This window comes from Hibiscus syriacus, unplaced genomic scaffold (assembly GCF_006381635.1).
Source record: "Hibiscus syriacus cultivar Baekdansim isolate YM2019G1 unplaced genomic scaffold, ASM638163v2 tig00110988_pilon, whole genome shotgun sequence".
Taxonomy (NCBI): domain Eukaryota; kingdom Viridiplantae; phylum Streptophyta; class Magnoliopsida; order Malvales; family Malvaceae; genus Hibiscus; species Hibiscus syriacus.
Genome location: NW_024062942.1, coordinates 897,789 through 921,901, shown reverse-complemented (window position 1 = coordinate 921,901; position 24,113 = coordinate 897,789). Strand labels below are relative to the sequence as shown.

Sequence of the window (24,113 nt, the reverse complement as noted above, 5' to 3'; positions counted from 1 at the left end):
ATGTAATTTCTGTTGATATGGATCCGAGGAAATATTGGGAGTTGAATTAAAGATCAAAGGCGTTCGAATGGAATTTATATGGTCGATCAGTATGGCACAAAAATTGAGGTAATACTTTACTACCTCTTTATGCTTTATGGAACATGTGAATATTGGTAAATGCATGAATAAGATAATGTTGGTCTCATTTGGGTAGTTAATGAAGTTCTACACTCGATACGAATGCGGTAGAAAGTATGTAACTGAATATGGCTCAGATGACTTTTATAAGAAATTGAGGGATTGTTAGAATTAAATTACAAGTTATGTGCTTAGTGATAAAGAAATCAATCTGGATCTGTAACTTATAATTTATTTTATCAAAGGTTAAATGTTAAAGGTACTTGGATGAGAAATTATGAGAATACTCCGATAGGGTAAAATTATGAAAATACCCTTATGTTATAAAAAGACAAGATTTGAATATGGAAGTTGGATAAGAGGTTTTTACAGACATATTAATCTGATAAAAATATTGATGTGCATAAGAAATGTTTGTTTTACTTGGAAATTATGGATAACCGATTTTTAATCCTATGAGGGTTTGAGAATGATACTAGAAGTCTGTTGAGGGAATCATTTCAAGATCAGAGAGTATTCAAGAAAGCAATTAATCATAGGATCTCTAAATTATATTATTTTCGTTAAGAGCTAATATCGAAATTATCTGGTTAAGAAATTACGAAAAAGCCTTAAGAGGTAAAATAGTCCGAGTTGACCCTAAATGAGAAAGTACTTTAAGGATTTATACTTGATTAAGTACGAATTTGATTGTTAAGATCCTAACTTAGAGCAGGAAAATTCCTGATATTCCGTTTGTAAAATCTGAGAAGGCACTTGACCCGGAAATATCCGAGTTATGAGTAAATACCTGAAGAACAATTTGTCGGGGTGTTCTGTTGTCAGAATTATTCGAAAGGACTGAAATAAATGATAAGATTGAATTTAATAGTAAGATCAGACGGAAGGAAAGGATTGAAATATACTGTTGTAAAATGACCAAAATACCCCTATAATGGAAATGACCCAAGAATATCACCAAGCTCAGGAATGATTGGATATCCTCGAGCTCTCAAATGAATGGAATAAAATTGAACACCAAAATTACCAAAATAACCTTATGGCCTAAACTAAGTAAATGTCTTGGATTAATTAAGGAATCCAAATAAGCATAGGTGTTGGACTACCTTTAAAAGTAATGGAACACAATTTAAGTGAGTAGATCAATCCTAAAGTTATGTCAATACCTGAATGGCATAGATATTACTTGAATGCATGTTCGTCTTCTCAAGTTTGTCTCGATGATAAATTTTGGAAGTATTCATCTCAGCTCAACTCTAGATCGCATTCAGTACTAAGATTTGGACGTTTGTTCGACACATCAACCACGGAGACCAAATTGAATGGAACGGAAATACAACATGTATATGAAATTCAGGAACGTTTGAATTACTCTGGAAAATCCCGAAGTAACTGGAATAGACTTGAATGCTAAATGAAATAAGTAACCTCAATGACTGAGGATTAAATAAGTGATTTGAATGAGTCTGGAAACGTTAATGAACATACATGATGTAATGTTCTTATGGATCATGAACTACAAATCAAGCACGTCAACATTTCATGATATAGTGAAAGCGTGAAAATGAAATAAAGATATTGGAAGATTTATTCAGTGATAATTCCGAAGATGATCTATGGATAAAAAATTTTGGTATTAAAGTGTAAATACCCTGGAAGAACAACGAATTGACCAGACGATAAGTATTAGTTCTGGGAACTATTCATCTAAGAGTTGTTCGATAATCCGACCAATCGACATAGATTGTAAATGTCCTGAACCTTCAATTCTTCCTTATCAGCTCAAGTATCATTCTGAATAACTGATGATTCCGTCAGTTATTGAACTTTTCCAATAGTGATTCTAAATTCCGACATTCTATCGGTATACTGAAGATCTGTGTTTCTCTGTCTGCTAAGATTATCCAGTACATCTGAATAATATCTGTAAACTCTGGTGTGTTCCCTAATCATATAAATATTTTATATGATTTCCGACTTGAATTCTGTTCTGATACATGACCTAAATTCTGTTATGATTTCTGATCTGGATTCTGTTATGATATATGTTCTGAATTTTGTTTTGGTTTCTGATATCTCCGTTTAATGACGGAAAATTATTTTAATTGTAGGGTATTGTTGAAGGAAGTATTTCCGCAGGTTCCTCGGCTTTGTGCTCAAGGCCTTACAAGTTGTGTGAGTTAGGTGTATGGTTCTGGGGAACCTACACATTATGTTGTGTTGGGATGTGGGTATATATATATGTTTTAAAAAGATATGAAAAGTTACATGGTTTTTGGGAACACACTAGATCACCTATTCTGATCTCCTGAACTCAATCATCTGAAATATTTCTCTGAACTGAAAGCTCATTGTTCGTTACCACCTGAAATATTAGTATGATCTCTACTCAGTATAAAAACCTGTAAATGTTCGGAAAGAATAAGGAACATATGTTTATCTGTATATGCACGTTCATCAGCATCATCTGGTAGTTCTGTATTACTGAGCTTTCCGAAGCTCACTCTATTACTCACTATTTCAGGTTAAAAGAATGGTATCAGTGCAACTATCGACTTCAGTAAAGGAGTTCTTCCGGCGTTGCTTGCAGAGTATGATACATGTAATTAGGGGGCATGTAATTGTATTTTGTTTTAATATTTGAGTATGAAAATCTGTTTTATTTTTGTATACTGATAAATTATTTTATAAGTTACATGTTTTTAATAAAATTTTTAAAATTTCCACTATTTTTACAGTGAGTCGCTCCGGTGGTCCTAATGTGACCCTCCAGATTGGATCGGGTTACCCGTATCGGTCTGAGGAGTTACAAGCAACCTTAAAAGCTCCAAAAGAAGGAAAAAGGAATAACAATGGAGATGTGTGACAGTAAGTGTAAGGTATGGGAATATAAATGTTAATTTGTAATTGTATATATAGTGTGTTGAATGAATCGTGGAAAGGGCGAGAATCGGAGATAAAGTTTTTAGCTTTTACAGTTGAAGTAGGTTAGAGTATGCATGCATTAATTTAGTGGGGTTATGTTTATATAAATCAATATGCTTGATATGATGATAACTCATTTTATTTTTAATTTATGAGATTGTAGTACATTTTTCTTATAAATGGGTAACATTTACTAATTGGGGAAAAACTGAGCTCAGTAAGTGAAATTAAGTAATTAATTTGAATTAAGTTCATATGAAACAATCCAAATTCCAAGCACAAGTTGGATACAAATTTGAAAGATACGAAAGAATACAGTAAAATTGTCCAATTTGTTTGTTCGACTCACAATTCTTGGGAGTAATGAGGGGTACAATACTGTGGAGCTAAATCTTTGAAAATTTGAATAAGTCCTCTCAGGTCATTACTCCCTATTCCCAGGCAGGCAGTCAGTAGACCTCCTTCCAGTACTTCTCTTTGCATCGTTTCAGTTATGTCCCTTAATACCCCCTGCCCATTTTTTTACCAACGCATGAATCAATCTAAAATTAAACTCTAATTTGTAAATTAGCACTTTAAAGAAAACGATCGAAAAAGGAACGTACCGATTTTTTGAACACTTTGAGAAGACGGTTAAACATCCGTTTCGAAATCGCGAGGGCGTTTCTGTAATTTCCAGCTAGCCCCGTCCACCTCCAAATTAGGCCGAGTCAACTCGCCCAACATCCTACTTAACTAGTTCAAATCCGATGCGACGCCGATGATTTCGGTATAATCCAGATCTCTACCCCAGCTGTAACTCTAAACGTAGTCCCATCCTACCGACCAAGTCGCGCCCCACAATCCAACAGCGCGCGGATCGTAAGTTGGAAACGCGCGTGAAGAGGAATTGGGAGACTAAGGTAGCGTTTGGTTGGCATGAATCCCTTTAAATTAGGGGAATTGGAATCCAATTCCACCACTTTCACATGTTTGGTTCAAGTTTTCATAGGGAATTAGAATCCCTCATGGCTTCAACTTTCTATCAAATGAGGGAAAGTGAATTCCATCCAAGAATTCTCTTGTTGGAGAGAATTGAAATTTGACCATACTACTCTCATCAATCTTTTGATAACTTATTTATATATTGAATAAAAATATTTTTTTATTATTTCGGGTCGGATCGGGTTTCTAATTCATATATTCGGGTAGGGTTAGGTGAAACTTTATTTTGGTCGGGTCGGTTTTTTTAAGTGTGATATTCGGGTCGGGTCAAGTTCGAGTTTAGGGTGAAAAATACCCGACTCGAAAATATATATAATTTTACCTTATATATTTAGGAATAATTACAATAATACCCCTCTATATATAATTTTTTTCAATTAAGTCACTGTTTTTATTGAATAAAAATAATTTTTTATTATTTCGGGTCGGGTCGGGTCGGATTTCTAATTCATATATTTGAGTCGGGTCAGGTCGGGTGAAACTTTATTTTGTCGGGTCGGGTCAGTTTTTTTTAAAGTGATATTCGGGTCGGGTTCGGGTTTAGGGTGAAAAATACCCGACCCGACCCAAAAAATATATAATTTTACCTTATATATTTAGGAATAATTACAATAATACCCCTCTCTATATATATTTTTCCCAATTAAGTCACTGTTTTTATTGAATAAAAATAATTTTTTTATTATTTCGGGTCGGGTCGGGTTTCTAATTCATATATTCGGGTCGGGTTGGGTGAAACTTTATTTTGGTCGGGTCGGGTCTTGGATGGAGGTTCCCTTGTTCTCGGGTCGAATGTACCAAAAACCGACCCAACCCGACCTATGACCATCCCTAATTGGGATGATTTTAACTTATGATATTTATTAGCATGATTTTTATAATTTATTGAAATGAATAATCAATCAATAAAATTAAAATTTAATTTTTAAATTTTTTTATAATATATTGCTACATGTAATTTATAAAACAAACTAAAATTAAGCAAAAAAAAAAACAAGAAGGGCAATCCTATCATTTTACGTTACTGAAATCAAATTCATCTGACATGTTTGCGAACCAAACAGAATATGGAATTGGATTCCAATTCCTAACAGATTCCAATTCCTTCACAGATTCCAATTCCCTCATAAACATTCCAGCGAACCAAACGCCACCTAAAGTTCTGTATTGAGAGTAAGAAATGGAATCTACGGTTTGTTGTACGGTCGTGGCGAGAAGGATGAAAAATATTGTACGACAATAATAGAAAGTTTGGAATTAAAAGATTTTAGACGTTTTTCCCGAAAAATCATCTTTTTAATTTAATATTATCGATCAGGCACCGGTCAGACTATATTTCCCGATCTAACACCCTTTGCAGTAAGGCGCGCCCCCTGCAGCGCGCTATACGCTGATTTGGCGCCATATGGGGTAAGGCTCGCCACCTGCGGCGCGCCTTATGCTGACATGGATACACGTGTGTATGGCGTGGGGCAGGTTGGTAATTAAGGGTATAGCACGGGGTAGGATCCACGCCTTACCTGTGATTCTGACACGCGTCAGAAAGGCGCTGCCCTGCCCTTGCTATACCCTTAATTACCAACCTACCCCTGCCTGTTCACACCCATCCCTCCCTATAAATACCTCAATTCTCAATCACTTTCATCACACCAAATCCTCTTAACTTCTCTCAAATACTCTTATATTCTCTTATTAAGGTATATTTTTATTATATTTAGTATTTTTTTAGTAATTTATTTAATTTATTTAATTATTTTAATTGTTTAATATTTTATTTAATTAATTTTTTTGCAGATATAAAATGAAGGCGGTCTACTTTGGTTGGATGAAAATCATATATCTCGACACTTTGCTGATACGGTAACATTTTAACGTTTTAATTTAATTAATTAATTAATTTAATGCATGATTATTAGTTTAAAAATTAATTTGTGTAATTATTTATATTTTAGGAGAGAGATCGTATATTAGATCCTTTTATTAGGAACCTTAAGTTAGTTATACCTACTCGTGTAATGTCGTATTTAGTATAGGTTGGATTCGATCACCTAAGTAGATATCAGGGTCACTATAAGATAGAACCAGACCTTATTTCTGCCTTAGTAGAGCGGTGGAGGCCGGAGACCCACACATTCCATCTTCCGTGCGGAGAGTCCAAAATCACGATTGAAGATGTTTATATGCACCTGGGGCTTTCGGTGGATGGATGTGTGATATCAGGGATAGCTTCTGGTTCTTGGACTACTTTGTGCCGGGTTAGTTTAAGACGTGTCCCATAAAATTTTAACGGTGGACGGATACCGTTAAATTGGTTATATGCCAATTTTCGGGAGTTGAGCGAGGACGCGTCTGACGATGAAGTTAAACAGTATGCACAGGCATGCATACTGCAGCTGATAGGAGGGTTGTTGATGCCGGACAAATCGCGCAACCAAATTCACTATATGTGGTTGTAACATCTTGGCGACTTTCATCTGGCCGGTTCACTCAGTTAGGGCTCGACAGTTTTGGCTTGCCTGTACAGGGAGATGTGTCGAGCCATTGACTACAGGCGTAAAACTATCGGCGGATGTCTCCTGCTGCTGTGTTGGGCATGGTATCGATTGCCCTTTTTATGTCCCGTTGTCAAGAACCCATTCGTATTTCCGCTACTCCTGAGGTAATTATAAAACTGATTTTGTATATTAATAATTTTATACAATGAATAAGAAATTATTTTTCTTGAATAGGTGGTCTACTGATAGGAAAAATCATCAGGAGCTACCTGATGAATTAGAAAAAATTAGGGTGTTAATCGATAGAAGGCTGGCACACAGGTATGAATTTTAATGTTTAAAAATCGATTTTAGATTATAGTTATATAATTAGATTATTATTTTGATAAAAATTATACATATTTGTTTTAGTTTGAATGGGTGCTATATTCTACTAATGATGTGAGGGCGGTGATCCCACCTGAGTTGAGGGGCCCATCAGATGTTTGGATGATGATAGTCCCTTTGATATGTTATGCGACCGTCGAGTAGCACTCCACTGATCGCTTGCTCTGACGATTTGGTTGTTTTCAACCAATTTCAGAAGCACCTCGCAATATGGACGAGTTGCATAGCACAGATAGACGAAACAAGACAGATATAAATTGGCTGGTGAGGCATCATGCGTGGGTCGTGTTGTCGGAGGATTGACATTGGCACCTTCCCCGTAGAGAGCTCATTTCACTTGACCTCTTGATGGTTGCTGACGGTTATTACGAGTGGTTCAATAGTAACGGGAAACTGTTTATGCTTTCCGAGGATACACGAGGGCAGACCTTTTCGCGACGTCGATAAAGACGTTCACCGACACAGCACCATCGTCCCTCGACTCGTGGACGGAAAGCAAGTGCTTCCGATTCATCCTCAGCTGCACCAGCATGACCTTCACAGCAACCACCGTATCCACCAGCTTACATACCGCAACCATATATGATGCCACCACCGCCTTTCCATTACCAGATGCCGCTACCGTCGCCTTCACCTAGTTTTATGACCCCGCCGCTGCCACCGTCATAGAGTTATATGACCCCTCCTGGAGGCTATTATGGGTCTATGTTTGTATATCTGACTTAGGGTTCATATGCTCACATTTTGGCGGGTTCAGCCTCATCACCCATGGCCGCAGCACAGACACCTCATGTACAGTTTTCACACTCAGTGATGTATGGGTCAGTTTTCACAGGCCGGTCGGATAGTCAGTCATACGCCTCGATGGTCCTTATTCTATGGAGGTGCTTCATCGTCATCAACTCCTTATCAACAAAATGTAGTTGCTCAGGACGACGACGATGACGACGATGAAGATGATGGTGATGATGATGACAGCGAGGAGTCAAACCAGTGATACGAAGAAATCCTCCTCGAGACCGACAGCCACTGCCCTACGGAACACATTCGCGTCGCAGGCATCGATAGATTTTTTTTATACTTGTATTTAGTACTTTTTATTGTACTTGTTTATTGGACTTTTTTATTGTAATTTTTTTATTATTTATCATTTAATACTTACTTTGTTAATTTATCATTTAATATAAATTATTGTAATTTGGTTATCATTTATCATTTAATACTTATTGTATCGTTAATATCAATTATTCGTTAATATAATGCCAACGTCTAATCTCGTATAATTGTATCATTTTTTTTAATCTTCATCAGCGGTTATCGAATAACATTAACTTGAAGTAAATGCAAAGTAAAGTACAAGAATTATTATTTGATAAACAACTACATCATTTCCTCATCAATTGTTACTTGATGACAACAGAAGTGGACATGTTTTTCTAGTGTGTCCTGGGTTTCTACAATGCTCACATCTTCTGTCTTGTCTAGATCTTTCTCGAATATCCATATCGCAATGAATTTGATTGGATTTTGGATGACCACGCTCCCTCAATAAACTCAGATTTGGTACAATCGGAAGCCAATCTTGAACCTCATCAGGGTCTTTGTCATTACCTATGGGGGGAAACTCAAATTCGTATACCTTAAAAACTTCAGACAGTAGGTATACAGGATCCATAAAATAGTTATAGTCTTGACGTGTAATTGTATCGTTTTTTTTAATCTTCATCAGCGGTTATCGAATAACATTAACTTGAAGTAAATGCAAAGCAAAATACAAGAATTATTATTTGATAAACAACTAAATCATTTCCTCATCAATTGTTACTTGATGACAACAGAAGTGGACATGTTTTTCTAGTGTGTCCTGGGTTTCTACAATGCCCACATCTTCTGTCTTGTCTAGATCTTTCTCGAATATCCATATCGCAATGAATTCGATTTGATTTTGGATGACCACGCTCCCTCAATAAACTCAGATTTGGTACAATCGGAAGCCAATCTTGAACCTCATCAGGGTCTTTGCCATTACCTATGGGGGAAACTCAAATTTGTATACCTTAAAAACTTCATATAGTAGGTATACGGGATCCACAAAATAGTTATAGTCTTGGCGTGTATGCGAGCAAGCTGCTATCACATGAGAGCATGGATGCTTCAGAGCTTGAAAAAACCCACAGTCGCGCGTTCTGTCCTTTAGATTTACTCTTAACGACACAGCTTCAATTCCTTGAAGAGGTTGCGGTAACTCTGTGACACGAAACATTTCATGACTTCTAGAGAAACTTGTTACAGACATTCCATTTGATGCAACAATTTTTTTCTGTATATCTGCAACTAATCTAGGGTGATAGAGATGACCGCCTTGCATCTAAGTTTCAGCTTGTCCCCCGAGCTTCGCAAAAAGCACCCCCAAACGAAAATATGTAGTTTTTACCAAAGCCGCTACAGGTAAGTGACGTACACCCTTTAAGGTTGAATTGATTGCCTCAGCCAAGTTGGTCGTCATGTGTCCATATCGATATCCACCATCATATGCGTTCGTCCACATTTCTTTATCTATGAGGCTGATGTAATCGTATCCTTCCTTGTTCTTCGCTCGCAAATCTTGAAGCATTGATTCAAACGTTCAAGGAAGTAGTTCGTAACCTGATAAAAAATGTATAACTTAATAACTTGATTTCTTTACAAAATTAAAATGATTAAAAAATGTATAACTTACTAACTTGCTTTCACTTACCCATGCGTACAATTAATTGACGCTCATCATTCTTCTTGTACCTTCTATGGTAGTTCGCAGTAATGTGTCGGAGACAATACCTATGTTGGACAAAGGGTGGTTGCCACATTGGACCCAAAGACTCCATTGCTGCTTTGATCTCAGCTCCGCGATCTGAAATGACATAGATTTTCTCCCTCGTGATAACATGTGCACGTCAGTTTCGGAGGAAAAAAGACCAAGAATCTGTATCTTCTCCTTCGACAAGAGCAAAAGCAACTGGAAGAATGTTGCGATTGCTATCTTAGACAACTGCCAATAATAAAACTTGCTTGTATTTTTCATACAAGAAAGTCCCGTCGATCTGGACCACAGGCTTGCAGTATTTGACAACATTAACGCACTGTGGGTAAGTCCAAAAAACCCGGTAGAATTGGCATCGATCGTGTAGAACTCGATCATTATGGTATGCATAGGAGGTTTCGAAGTACACAATTGTCCCAGGATTCAACGTCCGTACCAGCCTAAACCAACCTGGAAGTTCGTTGTAAGATGCATCCCATTCGCCATGAAGTTTGACAATGGCATTTTGTTTTGCCAACCAAGCTTTTTTATATGATACATTTTACCCATACTGCGATTGTATAGCTGAAATCAACACTGCAACAGCTATATGAGAGCTTGCTTTTACCGTTGGCATGATGGCTTGGCATATCACTTCAGAGTCCAAGTTGGGATGATCTTTGTTGACCCCTCCATCACAACATGTGTGAGGACCGTTGTATACTGTTAGTTCCCATATGTTGTTTTTCCTCTTTCTCTTCGATACGCGAACCATCTAATTGCATCCGTTTTCGTGTCGGGCACAGTAGCATACATATTTTTCGGTCGTGGAGCGGTCGACTCTGGACTGAACAGAATTACATATATTGTAATTTTTTATAGCCACCATCGCTTCTTCCTTGCTTGAAAACTCCATGCCTAAAGATAACTCACCATTATTTATTGATGAGTAATATCCATAGTCACCGAGATGAGGCATATCCGCAAATTCTGGCTCGTACATTACATCATAATCATCTTCATACATGTGTGCTGAAGGGTCAGTTTGTGCCACATTTTTAGAACTTCATCTATATCATCATCACCATCGGAGTTGAATTGTTGTGATTCTGGGTGAATGAATAATCCAGTCTCAGCACCATCCGCACCAGGCTCACGAAGAACCTAATACTGACACGTCTTCCCCTTGAACTAGAAGGCATATCTGGATTGAGATCGAAAAAGCTCGCAGTCGAATGCCTCCCCCTGGAGCTTGAAGCCATCGTGTCAAATGGAAACTGCACAAATTGTTGCGTCGATGGCATTAAAATCATTACACTTTACTGTAGTCGGGCTATCAACTTGATCAACTTGTTCAGCCAGCCCATAGTGTGAGCTTAATGGCTAACCCCGAACAACACACACTTGAACAAACTTTGCATACATCTCAATATCGTCGTCTGAATAATTACTTTGAGAATCAGCCATCATTTCAACATCATCATTGTTCGATAGTTCGAACGCTATATAAATTAATGGCAACAATGATGTTGGAAATTTGTACTTTAACGACGACATTCTTCTATTACTTCCAATATGAACCTTCCTCAAAATCTTCGTTATCAGCTCCTCAAGAGTTATGTTTCTCTTGAATGATATTTTAACACGCTCATTTGATACAAAAACAACGACGGTTTCATCTTCTTGAATTTCTCCATCATAATAAACAATAGCTGAAAGTCACGTCATTCTTAGAGTTTAAAAGTGCAACAATATTATATCTGCAAAAAAAAAACAACTGAAACAAACCTGATTAAATAAATAATATATGACCAAAAATATAACAGAATAAATTTTTTACACATAAACGTAAATAATTTAAATAATATATTTTTATATTATTACCTGCACCGCAAAAATATTTCGACTTATGCTCTCACTTTCTAATTCTAAAAACACAGAAATTAATTGAAAACAATTAGTATAATATTTTTTCAAATAATCATATATAACTATAAAATAAATATTATAACAAAATTACCTTATAACGAAAGATCGAGCAAACTTCTGAATCAAATATAAGATGATTGTCGGATATTATTTACTGATTCAAAGGATTGTTGGTGAGAGAGTTTACGGGAGACGACTATTTATAGCCGAGAGAGGATGCCTTAAAGCGGAGAAGTTTGGGAAAATAATGCAAGGCGCGGTCCTTGCACCGTGTCTTGCATTATGCATGTTTGATAATTGAGATAATTGAATAGCGCGGCTCCTGCCCCACGCTATATCTTACGTGGCGTATGACGCGGCCCCTGCCCCGCGCCATACACACGTGTATCCATGTCAGCATAAGACGTGCCTTACCCCACGTGGCGCCAAATCAGTGTATAGCACGCTGCAGGGGGCGCACCTTACTGTAAAGGGTGTTAGATCGGGAAATATAGTCTGATCGGGAATATTAAATTAAAAAGATATTTTTCGAGAAAAACGCCAAGATTTTAGGGGTTTAATTTTTTTTAAGATTTTATAGAATTTTAAGTTTTATTAAAATAATAATATTTTTAAATATTTTTTGAATAAAATTTTGGAAAATAATTTAATGATTTGTATTTATATTTGACTATCTTATATTATATAAAATAAAAATATACTTATTTATAGTTTGTTTTCTTTTTATTATTCGTGAACATAATATTATTTGTCTATAAACATGTGCATTTAAATTAAATAGATGTGTGCGAATTAAGTTATCTTAGTTAAATGGATGATTAATTGTTATCCTTAGAAGTTTTGGGTTCGAGCACATTGTATGTTAGGAGTGTTTGAGTGTTCATTGTCAAATGAGTTGAGAGTTTCTAAATAAATACTACCTAGATTAATATAAAAAATAAACAAATGAATACATACACATAATTTTTTTAACACTATACACAACTTTTAAATAAATGAATATGATCAAGCATTCATTTGAAGTTTAATTTATTTACAAAATTATTCTTCTCTAAAAAAATCTCTCAAGTAGTTATGTACTAATAAAGATAGATTATGTTATATGAGTAAATATTTAAAATAAACAAATAACATTTATATATTTCATTCAAAATCAATTTATTAACTCTTTATCCATGTTTGATTTTTTTTATTCATTAAAAATGTTCTAGGGTCCACCATGTCATAGAAAAGAGAGTGATTGTGACCCAAACTTATGATCTCTTTCAGCTTCACACACACGTGAAGGTAGCGGCCTAAAGAAGCTTATAAACCACACATGCTTTATATTCAGCCAATTATATTTCAATGATTTTATTAGTATTTGGATAAAACTAAAATGACAGTTGTTGTGAAAGAAGGAGATCCTCAACTTAATTGAGAATGAATGGTGATATCGTAGTTTAAATTTCAATGGTTGTTTCCTTGAAATATCATGGTTGGTTATACACGATAAACGTAATTCAATGGAACAGCCATTCTGGATTTGTACGTTACATTTGCATGGTCTACGGATAATATCTGAAGATTCTGCCTGTGTATATATACGGTGATGGATTTTTTTCCGGACTAACTCTTTGATGTTAACGACCACTACAACCTTTGCCTTGGCATCCCACAATGTGAAAGAATTTGAGACGAGATGGATTGGTTGGGCTGGTGTAAATGTCCCTGATGAAATTGGACAAAAGACATTAAGAAAAGCTTTAGCAGAAAAGGTTGTAGAAATGAAGTTCTTAATGTTATTAGCAATTTATCATGTAATCCACGATCTAGAAAATTTCAGGGTTAATGTTAAATCTTGTGCTTTACTTAATGCAGAGGTGTATACCTGTATTTCTTGATGAAGAAACTGTTCATCAACACTATAATGGATATTGTAACAATATATTGTGGCCACTGTTACTTTGGACTCCCACAAGAAGACCGCCTTGCGATGACTAGAAGTTTTCAATAGCAGTTTGATGCTTACAAGAGAGTAAACCAGATGTTTTCCGACGTGGTTAATGAACATTATGTGGAAGGGGATGTGGTTTGGTGCCATGATTACCGTAACATGAAAGTCGGTTGGTTTCTGCATACCCCTTTTCCTTCTTCTGAAATCCATAGGACGCTGCCATCTCGGACGGTTCTGCTCAGATCCGTAGTTGCTGCTGATTTAGTAGGGTAAGATCATTTTTGTTTCTGGAATTGTTACATTTGAAGGCAAATACATTTTCTCTTGTTTTCTTTTCAGTGTTCATGTATTGGGATAGAACTTATTGGTTGGTTAAACTGATGATAGAGAACTTCTTGCAACCAAAGGAATTGTTGTCAATTTAGTTTTAAAATGTATTCTATCACTTCTTGCATTCTGTTTATTTTATTTTACTTCTGCCAAAAACAAGCTCTCTAGGCCGTTTTTGTAGTTTTGTTTTGAATTGCTGGCATGTTGGCTTTCCAGCTTCCACACATATGACTATGCAAGGCATTTTGCTAGTGCTTGTACTCGTATTGCTGGGCTGGAGGGAACACCTGAAGGAATAGAGGACCACGGAAAGCTGACTCGTGTAGCCGCGGTATGTCTTAACTGATCCTTTTCCGTTTCTTTGTTTTCTAAACACCTTCAAATCTCCATTTATTTATTTATTTTCCATAGGTCTTTTAGCACTGTAACACTATTGCTTATAACAACTTCTTTTCTTGGGAACTTGAAATTACAGTTCCCCATGGGGATTGATTCTGATAGGTTCATTCGAGCTCTTGAACTCCCTCTAGTCCAAGAACACATGAAAGAGCTGAAAGAGAGGTTCGCTGCCCGAAAGGAAGTAATTGATTTCTCACCGTCTTCTTTTCCCAGTTGAAAGCACTACAGTCCAGTACGCTTGGCTGATATTTGTTAATATGCTTATAGCAATCATAATGCATTTTAAAGCAAACATGTAAATATTTTGAGTTACTCATGGTTAATGTTTAATAATTGTAAGGTAATGGCGTTGATCGATTTGATATGATCAAAGGACCACCACAGAAGGTTTTGGCATTTGAAAAATTCCTCGAGGAAAATCCTCATCGGCGTGATAAGGTGGTTCTCCTGCAAATTGCTGTCCCTACCAGGACTGATGTTACTGAGTGTATGTTCCTTTATACAACATTTTTCTTCTTCTACTAGATTACTTTAAAGATTCCTTAACTTTTGCTGATAATTGCAGGATTTCTTGACTGTCGTTGACATTATTATTATTATTATTTTGTTGCTAATGTGAATATTGCTTACTTCCTCCCCTACTGTCAAAATCATGCATTTTTATATTCTTAATTTCATAGATCAAAAGCTTACAAGCCAGGTCCATGAGATTGTTGGGCTCATTAATGGAAGATTAGGAACTCTTACTGATGTACCTATACATCATCTGGTTCGGCTCCACCTTATCATCTTTATATTTGCCACTTTGATATGATGAAAGAACTGAACAAAAGGTTTAATGGTCAGTATGAAAGATGCAGACTGGACGAATGTCTAAGCTCTATCTCATTCACTTTTTTCTACTTATTGAGTCACTTTTAGGAAATTTTAGTGAAACCATGCAAAATTCTAATTTGAAGTGTTTGGATGGTTTTATCTTATCGATAAACAATGACGGTTTAAAGAACAGATAAAAGTTATTAGCTCATGTTCTAAAATTATGCTTTATGCATGGATACACAAGAACATGTGCTTATATGGACACTATATCAATGTGCTCCTCAATTGCATCTTGATAATATGATTAATCTCTAATGAAATGGAAAGCAATTTACAAAAAATATTCTTCAAAAGATAAAGAAAACTCATTTGATATGTGCTTATATGGACACTATATCAATGTCAGCAAGGTGCACCAGGAGCTCATTTAATGAAGTAGAAATTTTCAATGAGACCCTTCACTACTACTTTCAGCATACTTACATGTTTTTAGCCCATGTTTTATACATTTGTCTCCCTGTTATTGATGATTGATTGTGAACAGATTTCTAATGCATTTCCTTACTTTGGTACAGGATCATTCTCTTGATTTTTATTCATTATGTGCACTATATGCTGTTACTGGTACAGACTTTCATGCAATAACCCAATTTTTTCAATCCCTATTCGAATTTTCCCCCATGATAACATTTCTCATGCAATTCCATAGAAAATTGAAAGAATTACCAGACATGAATTGTATTTTTGAGAACTATCGGCCCTCAATGGAGTTGAAACACACATAGTAAAAATACTAAATCATATTACATAGAAAAGGGAAGTGTAGATATTCATTTTGCTACTTAAATTTAATTTTAAGATATAATTTGATATTTAATTATATATATATATATATATATATATATATAATTGGATATAAAATTATCTTTAATGTTTAATAGGAGGATGTTGCGGAGAAAAACACGATTCAGATAAAAATTCATCATTGGATCAATAATGATAAGTCAAGAGTTTTGAATTTAGTTTTCGGATAAAATTTTGGGAAAATGGTAATGATATATCAGAAAAGTGTGTATATATATAATAGTGATAATTATCTACAATAAAAGCTAGCGGCTTAAAAAATCTATCTACAGGGAGTCTTGTCTTATGAGGCAATTGGCATGATCATCTGGCTGGTGTCCAATATATTATCAGCAAAAGAACACAGGTGAAGAGAGAAGAGAAATACAAGTTTCAAAATTTGCTAATGTATTCAATAGTGGTATCTTCAGTTTATGCAGTTTGCTGTGATGCAGCTGGTGTTGCAGGTAGCCTGCCTATGTTTTCCCTCGTACTTGTCTCTCAACCTCCCCGTTTCAACTCTCGTCTAATCATTAATATACTGCTTTTTCTTTTCTTGAAATATCAATAAGCTGAACATCTGTTGGTTTCAATGTTAATTTTTTTCAGGTAACATCTTTGCTTTTGTGCTGTTCTTGTCACCTATGTAAGTGGTTTCAAACTTGTGTAGGACATAATCAAGATTGAATGAACAAAAACTCAAATGCAAGGGCTTATTTCTTGCTGTTTCTTTTACAGACTAACATTTAGGAGAATAATCAGAAATGGATCAACAGAACAGTTCTCAGGAATGCCTTACATATATGCTTTATTGAACTCCTTGATACGTCTCTGGCACGGCATGCCCCTTGTATCTCCTGGTATTATCCTGGTGGAAGCAGTCAATTCCATTGGAGCAATTTTCCAATAGATTTAATGATGAAAAGCCAATGAAGGTACTTAAGAAAACAATTTTCTATGGAGCGATGATCCGACTAGAAATGCCTTTCTTTATATAACTTTTGACATGATTGTATCAGTTGAAGATGCTGGGATTCTTGGTATCGGTTTCTGCAATATTTGCTGCCGTAGTTTCCGTTAGCCTGAGATTCTTGGACGCCACATCACGGCAACTTTTTGTCGGTTATCTAAGTGTTGCGTCTCTGATTTCCATGTTTGCTTCTCCTCCGCTTATAATCGTAAGTTCATCGTAATTTCATTTTTCGACCATCGGATTGAGTAATTTGTTCTCACTCAGTGTTCATATGGCAGAATCTGGTGATCAAAACCAGAAGCGTCGAGTACGTGCCGTTCTCGCTGTCTCTTGCCACATTCCTGATGAGTCCGGCTTTCTTGGTATATGGAATGTTGAAGCATGATGCTTTCATCTATGTAAGTAATTTTTTTTCAGTGATGTATATCTTGATCCAATGCCAACTGATGGTATAACTAGCCAAGTCTTTGAATACAGGTACCAAATGGGATTGGAACGGGTTTGGGGACAATCCAATTGGCCTTGTATGCCTATTTTAACGATGCTTCCCGAGAGGCGTTGAAGAATCCCTTGATAGGTCCTTGAGAAAGGGCTCAGCTCGGGCATAGAATATATATATATATATATATATGTAGGCAATAGTTACAAAGTTATATGCCCGTGTCATTCACTTGATTCTCAAGTTTGAGTAGCTTTTTTTTTGGCATAATATTTATATTATTCATATCTTTCCCAAACCCGATAAATAAGAGATATATTGTATACTTAAAAACAATTAAACTCATAAATCATGCATGTCAAGTTTTTAATAAATTAAGAATGTTTAATTATTTTTATGAATTCATGGTACTTGTATGATGACTTTGTAATAAGCGTTCTGTTTGATCAAATTCGTTTGATATTTGGCATACGTTGGACACCTTTTATATATTAAAGCCTAATTAATTTAATACAATAGCGTACAATTTCTCTTTTTCTATCTTTCATGTTTAATGTGATGGTGTTTATATCTGTGGGTTATCATTGAATCAAAGAAATGAAACGATTTGTAGGGTTGCGTTGATTTATAGACTTTTATACAAATATCTATTGTTCTTTGTAATATGAGATGATATATATTTGTGCATGTTGCGAGTGAATAGGAATATTAGTACTTTGGTGCACATAGGTGTTACAAAAAAAGAGGTTGCATAGGGAGGCCACCGAATTCGATAGATTGTGCACCGAATTCGGTGTAATTAATTGTGTTGAAATTTTGAGATGGGTAAATTACACTTTAGTCCCTATACTTTAGCATATTTTCAAAGCTTAGTCCTTAAGCTTCAACTATAAATACCCTAACTCATTTAGTTTCAAAATCATCCCAAATCATTTCTTTCTCCCAATACTAGAGAGCTTTCTTGTGAGTTGTGAGTGTTTTGTAAACACCTGTAAATTTTATCTTTTTAGTAAAAGATCTGCAGCAGTTCGGAGACGTAGGAATAATTGGTTGAACTCTGTTATCAATTTCGGGTATTATTTTTCCGCTTTTATTTCGCATTCTCACTAATATGGTTATTGGGAAATTACTCGTTTATTTCCCAACTATTGGTAATCAGAGCTTTTGGTTGTGAATTTTGTCAAATTTTTTGCGATGTTACTATTCATTATTATTCACGTAAATAGTGAATTTTGTGAATAGTGAAATTTTGTCGGCAATACGAATTTGTCGACGAAAGTGTTCCAATACACGGTGGTTCGCAGAAATTGTCAGGAATGATCCAAACGAAGCCAAATTCGAGTGAGAGCGAAGACTGCAGACGAAGGGAATATGAAAATTGAAAAGTTCGATGGTGGGGACTTTGGCTTTTGGAAGATGCAGATTGAAGATTTTATGTACCAAAAAAATCTATATCAACCTCTCTCAGGAAAGCAACCAGAGGGCATGAAGCATGAAGAATGAAGACTGGGCTCTTCTTGACAAGCAAGCCCTTGGAGTTATCCGACTGACGTTATCCCGAAATGTTACTTTCAACATAGTAAAGGAAAAGACCATGGCGGGTCTTATGGCAGCTCTCTCCAGTATATGAGAAGTCATCGGCCTCAAACAAAGTTCACTTGATGAGGCGATTATTCAATTTGCAGATGGCGAAAGGGGCATCAGTGGCTCAACACCTAAATGAACTCAACACAATCACAACCCAGTTCAGTTCCGTGGAAATTGAATTCGATGATGAAGTTCGAGCTTTAATTATCTTATTATCTCTACCAGATAGCTGGAATGCTACTGTTACAACAGTTAACAGCTCGTCGGTAAACAGTAAAATTGAAATTCAACGATGTTCAGGATCTGGTATTGAGAAAAGAAATTCGACGGAGAGAATCGGGTGAAGCATCAACCTCCTCAGCCTTGCACACGGAGTCTAGAGGGAGAACTTCATAAATAAATTCAAATCGTGACAGATCCAAATACAGAAGGGGAAAATCAAGAACGGGAAAGAAAGATTATAACTGTTATAATTGTGGCAAGAAATGTCACTTTAAAAGAGATTGTCGAGCACTGAAGAAAGATACTGGCGCACAAGAATCTGCCAACATGACAGAGGAGACATGTGATGCCATGATTCTAAGCGTCAACTGTCCGATTGAATCATGGATCTTGGATTCAGGGGCATCTTTCCACTCCACCCATGCCAAGAAATCATGGAGAACTATGTCAGTGGTGATTTTGGGAAGGTTCATCTAGCTGATGATGAAACCTTGAAGATCGTCGGAAAAGGATACATCCGACTAAAGTTGCCAAACCAGACCACCTGGAAGCTGAAAGGAGTGAGACATAATCCAGGCCTCAAAAGAAATTAAATTTCTGTAGGACAGCTTGATGGAGAAGGATATAGTACAACCTTTTCAGGCTGTGAATGAAGATTACCAAAGGAGCACTCGTCATTGCTCGTGGTAAGAAGACTGGTACTCTATATGTAACCTCAAATTTAGAGAATATCATTACAGTAGCAGATGCTGATAGAAAATCAAACATATGGCACCAAGGGCTTAGCCATATGAGCGAGAAATGGATGAAGACACTTTTGTCAAAAGGGAAGCTGTCAGATCTAAAGATGTCGGACTATATGAAGATTGCATCTTTGGCAAACAAAAGAAAGTCAGCTTTGCAAAGATTGGCAAGACACCCAAGGCAAAAAAGTTAGAGTTGGTTCATACTGATATATGAGGACCATCTCCAGTTCCATCTCTTGCAGGCTCACTATATTATGTCACCTTCATCGATGATTATACAAGGAAGGTGTGAGTTTATTTTCTGAAGAAGAAATCAGAAGTCTTTGATACCTTCAGAAAATGGAAGGCCATGGTGGAAAATGAGACTGGTATGAAAGTCAAGCGGTTTAGGTCTGATAATGGAGGAGAGTATATAAATAGTAAATTCAGAGATTTCTGCGCAAACAATGGGATCAAGATTGAGACAATAGTTCCTATGACACCGCAGCAAATGGCGTAGCAGAGCGCATGAATAGAACTCTGAATGAACATGCCAGAAGCATGGGGATACATGCCGGCTTGCCTAAATTGCTATGGGCTGAAGCTATCAACACTGCAGCTTACCTGATTAACCGCGGGCCCTCAGTTCCCTTGGATGGTAGAATACCAGAGAAAGTTTGGAGCAAGAAAGAAATAAACTTTTCACAGTTAAGAGTGTTTGGTTGTATTTCTTATGTACACATAAATTCTGCTGAAAGAAGTAAAATTGATGCCAAGTCCAACAAATGTGTCTTTGTTGGTTATGGTGGTGATGAGTTCGGTTACCGATTTTAGGACTACGAAAATCGAAAGATCATCAGAAGCAAAGATGTCATTTTCAATGAGAATGTGTTGTACAAAGACATGTCAACCATAGAATCAAATAGCTCCAATACCGAAGCTAAAACAAAGGAATTTGCTGAGTTTGAGGAGATTTATGGAAATGATGTTCAGATCAGTCCTGAAGCAATTCAAGAAGAACCAGGCACACCAGAATTGAGACGCTCCTCCAGAATTCCTAAACCAACCCAGCGTTATTCGCCTTCTTTGCACTACTTGTTGCTGACTGACAATGGTGAACCAGAGTGCTATGATGAAGCAATGCAGGTGGAGGATTCAGTCAAGTAGGAGTCTTCCATGAAAGATGAGATGGACTCGCTTATGTAAAATCAGACATGAGAATTAGCTGAATTACCACTAGGCAAGAAAGCGCTCAAAAACAAGTGGATTTACAGGATCAAAGAAGAGCACGATGCGAGAAAAAGCTACAAAGCAAGATTGGTTGTCAAAGGTTTTCAGCAAAAAGAAGGTATTGATTACGATGAAATTTTCTCTCCAGTCATAAAACTGTCTACAATCAGACTGGTGTTGAAAATTGTAGCTTTAGAAAATCTACATCTAGAGCAGTTAGATGTAAAGACAGCTTTCCTTCATGGTGATTTGGAGGAAGAAATCTATTTAAGGCAGCCAAGAAAAATCTGGTATGCAGGTTGAAGAAGAGCTTGTATGGTTTAAAACAAGCTCCTAGATAGTGGTACAAGAAGTTTGATAGTTTCATGAGTAGCAGTGGTTTTACCAGATGCCAAGCAGATCATTGTTGCTACATCAAGAAGTTTGACAATAGTTTTTATTATTTTATTGTTATACGTTGATGACATGCTCGTTGCAGGCTCAGACATACAAGAGATTATAAACTTGAAGCAAAAACTGTCGAAGCAATTTGCAATGAAAGATCTGGGCGCTGCAAAGCAGATTTTTGGGATGAGGATTAAGAGAAACACAAAGTTGAGGACTTTGATGTTATCACAGGCTGAGTACATCAACAAAGTACTCTCCAGATTCAACATGCAAGATGCTAAACCAGTAAGTACACCTTTAGGTGTTCATTTTAAACTCTCAAAAGAACAGTCACCAAAGACGGAGGAAGAACGTGCACACATGGTGAAGGTGTCGTATGCCTCAGCAATTGGAAGTCTGATGTATGTCATGGTTTGTACTAGACCAGATATTGTTCATGCAGTGGGAGCTGTTAGCAGGTACGTGAATAATCCGGGCAAGGTACACTGGGAAGCAGTCAAATAGATCCTCAGATATCTGCGAGGTACCACAAACAAAGCACTTTGTTTCAAATGTGGAGATACGATACTGACAGGCTATGTAGATGCTGACTTAGCCGGAAATGTTGACATCAGAAGGAGCACTACATGGTATGTTTATACTCTAGGAGGTACTGCAGTGAGTTGGGTTTCTCAACTACAGAAGATAGTTGCTCTCTCTCTACAACTGAAGCAGAATATGTCGTTGTTACAGAAGCCAGCAAGGAGATGGTTTGGCTCCAAATTTTCTTGAAAGAGTTAGGCAAGAAACAAGAAAACAATGTCGTGTATTGCGATAGTCAAAGTGCTATCCATCTAGCGAAGAATCCGTCTTTTCATTTCAGGACGAAGCACATACAATTGTGATATCATTTTATCTGGTCTCTTCTGAAAGATGAGATTTTGAAACTTGAAAAGATTAGTGAAGCTCAAAATCCGGCAGACATGTTAACAAAGACGGTAACTACGGACAAACTGAAGTTGTGTTTAGCTTCAGTTGACATGCTAGAGTAACAAGACCAGAAATGTTGCTGCATCGATCGAGGTGTGAAGACAGATTAAAATCAGTCTTCAAGTGGGAGATTGTTAAAGTAAAAAAAAGAGGTTGCATTTTCAACAAAGGGAAGCCATCGAATTCGGTGGATTGTGCACCGAATTCACTGCAATTAATTGTGTTGAAATTTTGAGATAGGTAAATTACACTTTAGTCCCTACACTTTAGGGTATTTTCAAAGCTTAGTCCTTAAGCTTCAACTATAAATACCCTAATCCATTTAGCTTCAAAATCATCCCAAATCATTTCTTTCTCCCAATATTAGAGAGCTTTCTTGTGAGTTGTGAGTGTTTTGTAAACACCTGTAAATTTTCTCTCTTTAGTAAAAGATCTGCGGCAGTCCGGAGACGTAAGCATAATTGGCTGAACTCCGTTATCAATTTCGGGTATTATTTTTCCGCTTTTATTTCGCATTCTCACTAATCTGATTATAGGAAAATTACTCGTTTATTTCCCAACAACAGGGACATTCCTTAGTAGTTTTAACGTTACTTGGTTTAGTAATTGAGGGGCAGTAGTGTGCATAGAGGTCTTATACATGATCTTTTATCTTCACAGAAAAGGCCAAAATCGAAGTTCAATTTATGAAGGCAGATGCTGAGCTAAAAAAACAACGAGAAAGAGAAAGAGAAGCTGCTCGAATTGAATTGCAAAAGGTTTCCTTTTTGTCCATATCATACATGAGTTTGTGAATTTTAGACGCTAGACCACTGTAATACTATATAAAAAAAAGTGTGAAACAGAGCATCAGCTAATTTCAATTATTTTACTTGCCTGGTTTTTCAGATGGAGAAAACAGCTGAGATTGAGCAGAACTTGGAGATTTTGAAAGAACTTGAGAAGCTAAGCGGATGCTCCCTTTCCAATAATCAATTGCATGATCTTAAGAACAAATCTGAAAAGTTGTGTGGAGCATCATATGAAGGAATCCGTGGGAATGCACTGCAACAGTTGGGTTTGTTCATCAAGGCCGAGTATTTAGAAGACGAGGACGACGACACAATTCTAAATGAAGATGGTGAAGAGGGAGAAATACTGTCATAAAAATAGCAGTTTCGGTTGCTGCAGCAGCAGCCCTCTGTGTTCCATCTCCTTGTTAATAACAGTAAAAAAGGCACACACAAAAAAGAAAAAAAAAGTTTGATATGTTGTAGGAAACTGGATATTTCATATTTGTAACTAAAGCAAACACGAATATATTTATTTACATATATAGAAAAGCTGAGAGTTCATCTCCATTTCCATCGGCAGCCTGGCTACCACTCTTTGTTATTACTCTTTGATTTTCAGTATAATTGGTATTTTGGAAGAAAAAAACTATGGGTTCTGTTGCCACGGATGTTTTCCCATCATACTTTGATGTTGAGTTTGTACATGTTTTTTATGGGCCAAAGTTGAATTTATAAACATTCAAATTAGCTTTTATTCGCCGTTTTTAACTGGTAAATTGTTGCTAACTAAATAGAAAAAGTCGATTCGTCTGGGTTAACGTAATTTACAAGATCCATCAGGTAACCAGAAAATCAAGAAAAC

The 24,113-nt window shown here is 36.4% G+C and overlaps 2 protein-coding genes and 1 pseudogene across 2 annotated transcripts; all 3 read left to right on the top strand.

Moving 5' to 3' along the window:
- The first annotated feature begins 74 nt into the window (after nucleotides 1-74).
- LOC120148967 lies at nucleotides 75-17,533 on the top strand (annotated as a pseudogene).
- Nucleotides 13,239-15,098, top strand: LOC120149050 (alpha,alpha-trehalose-phosphate synthase [UDP-forming] 1-like). The gene is made up of 7 exons (XM_039161970.1): nucleotides 13,239-13,390; nucleotides 13,480-13,537; nucleotides 13,619-13,824; nucleotides 14,102-14,216; nucleotides 14,361-14,496; nucleotides 14,625-14,771; nucleotides 14,965-15,098. Exons 1-7 carry the CDS (start codon nucleotides 13,239-13,241, stop codon nucleotides 15,096-15,098), a joined length of 948 nt encoding a protein of 315 aa, XP_039017901.1.
- A 5,631-nt stretch (nucleotides 17,534-23,164) lies between the features above and the next one.
- Nucleotides 23,165-23,697, top strand: LOC120149049 (transcription factor GTE9-like). Its single transcript, XM_039161969.1, has 2 exons — nucleotides 23,165-23,236; nucleotides 23,367-23,697. The coding sequence occupies exons 1-2, from the start codon at nucleotides 23,165-23,167 to the stop codon at nucleotides 23,622-23,624; spliced, it is 330 nt and encodes a 109-aa protein (XP_039017900.1). The 3' UTR covers nucleotides 23,625-23,697.
- Nucleotides 23,698-24,113: the final 416 nt, after the last annotated feature.

What these genes read in the sequence shown, in the direction of transcription:
- LOC120149050 (XM_039161970.1), top strand. Translation starts at nt 13,239, where the DNA reads ATGTTAACGACCACTACAACCTTTGCCTTGGCATCCCACAATGTGAAA. An exon ending in GAAAAGGTTGTAGAAATGAA is followed by an intron (nt 13,391 to 13,479) that starts GTTCTTAATGTT and finishes TACTTAATGCAG; the next exon opens with AGGTGTATACCTGTATTTCT. An exon ending in TCAACACTATAATGGATATT is followed by an intron (nt 13,538 to 13,618) that starts GTAACAATATAT and finishes TTTCAATAGCAG; the next exon opens with TTTGATGCTTACAAGAGAGT.
- LOC120149049 (XM_039161969.1), top strand. Translation starts at nt 23,165, where the DNA reads ATGAAGGCAGATGCTGAGCTAAAAAAACAACGAGAAAGAGAAAGAGAA. An exon ending in CTCGAATTGAATTGCAAAAG is followed by an intron (nt 23,237 to 23,366) that starts GTTTCCTTTTTG and finishes CTGGTTTTTCAG; the next exon opens with ATGGAGAAAACAGCTGAGAT.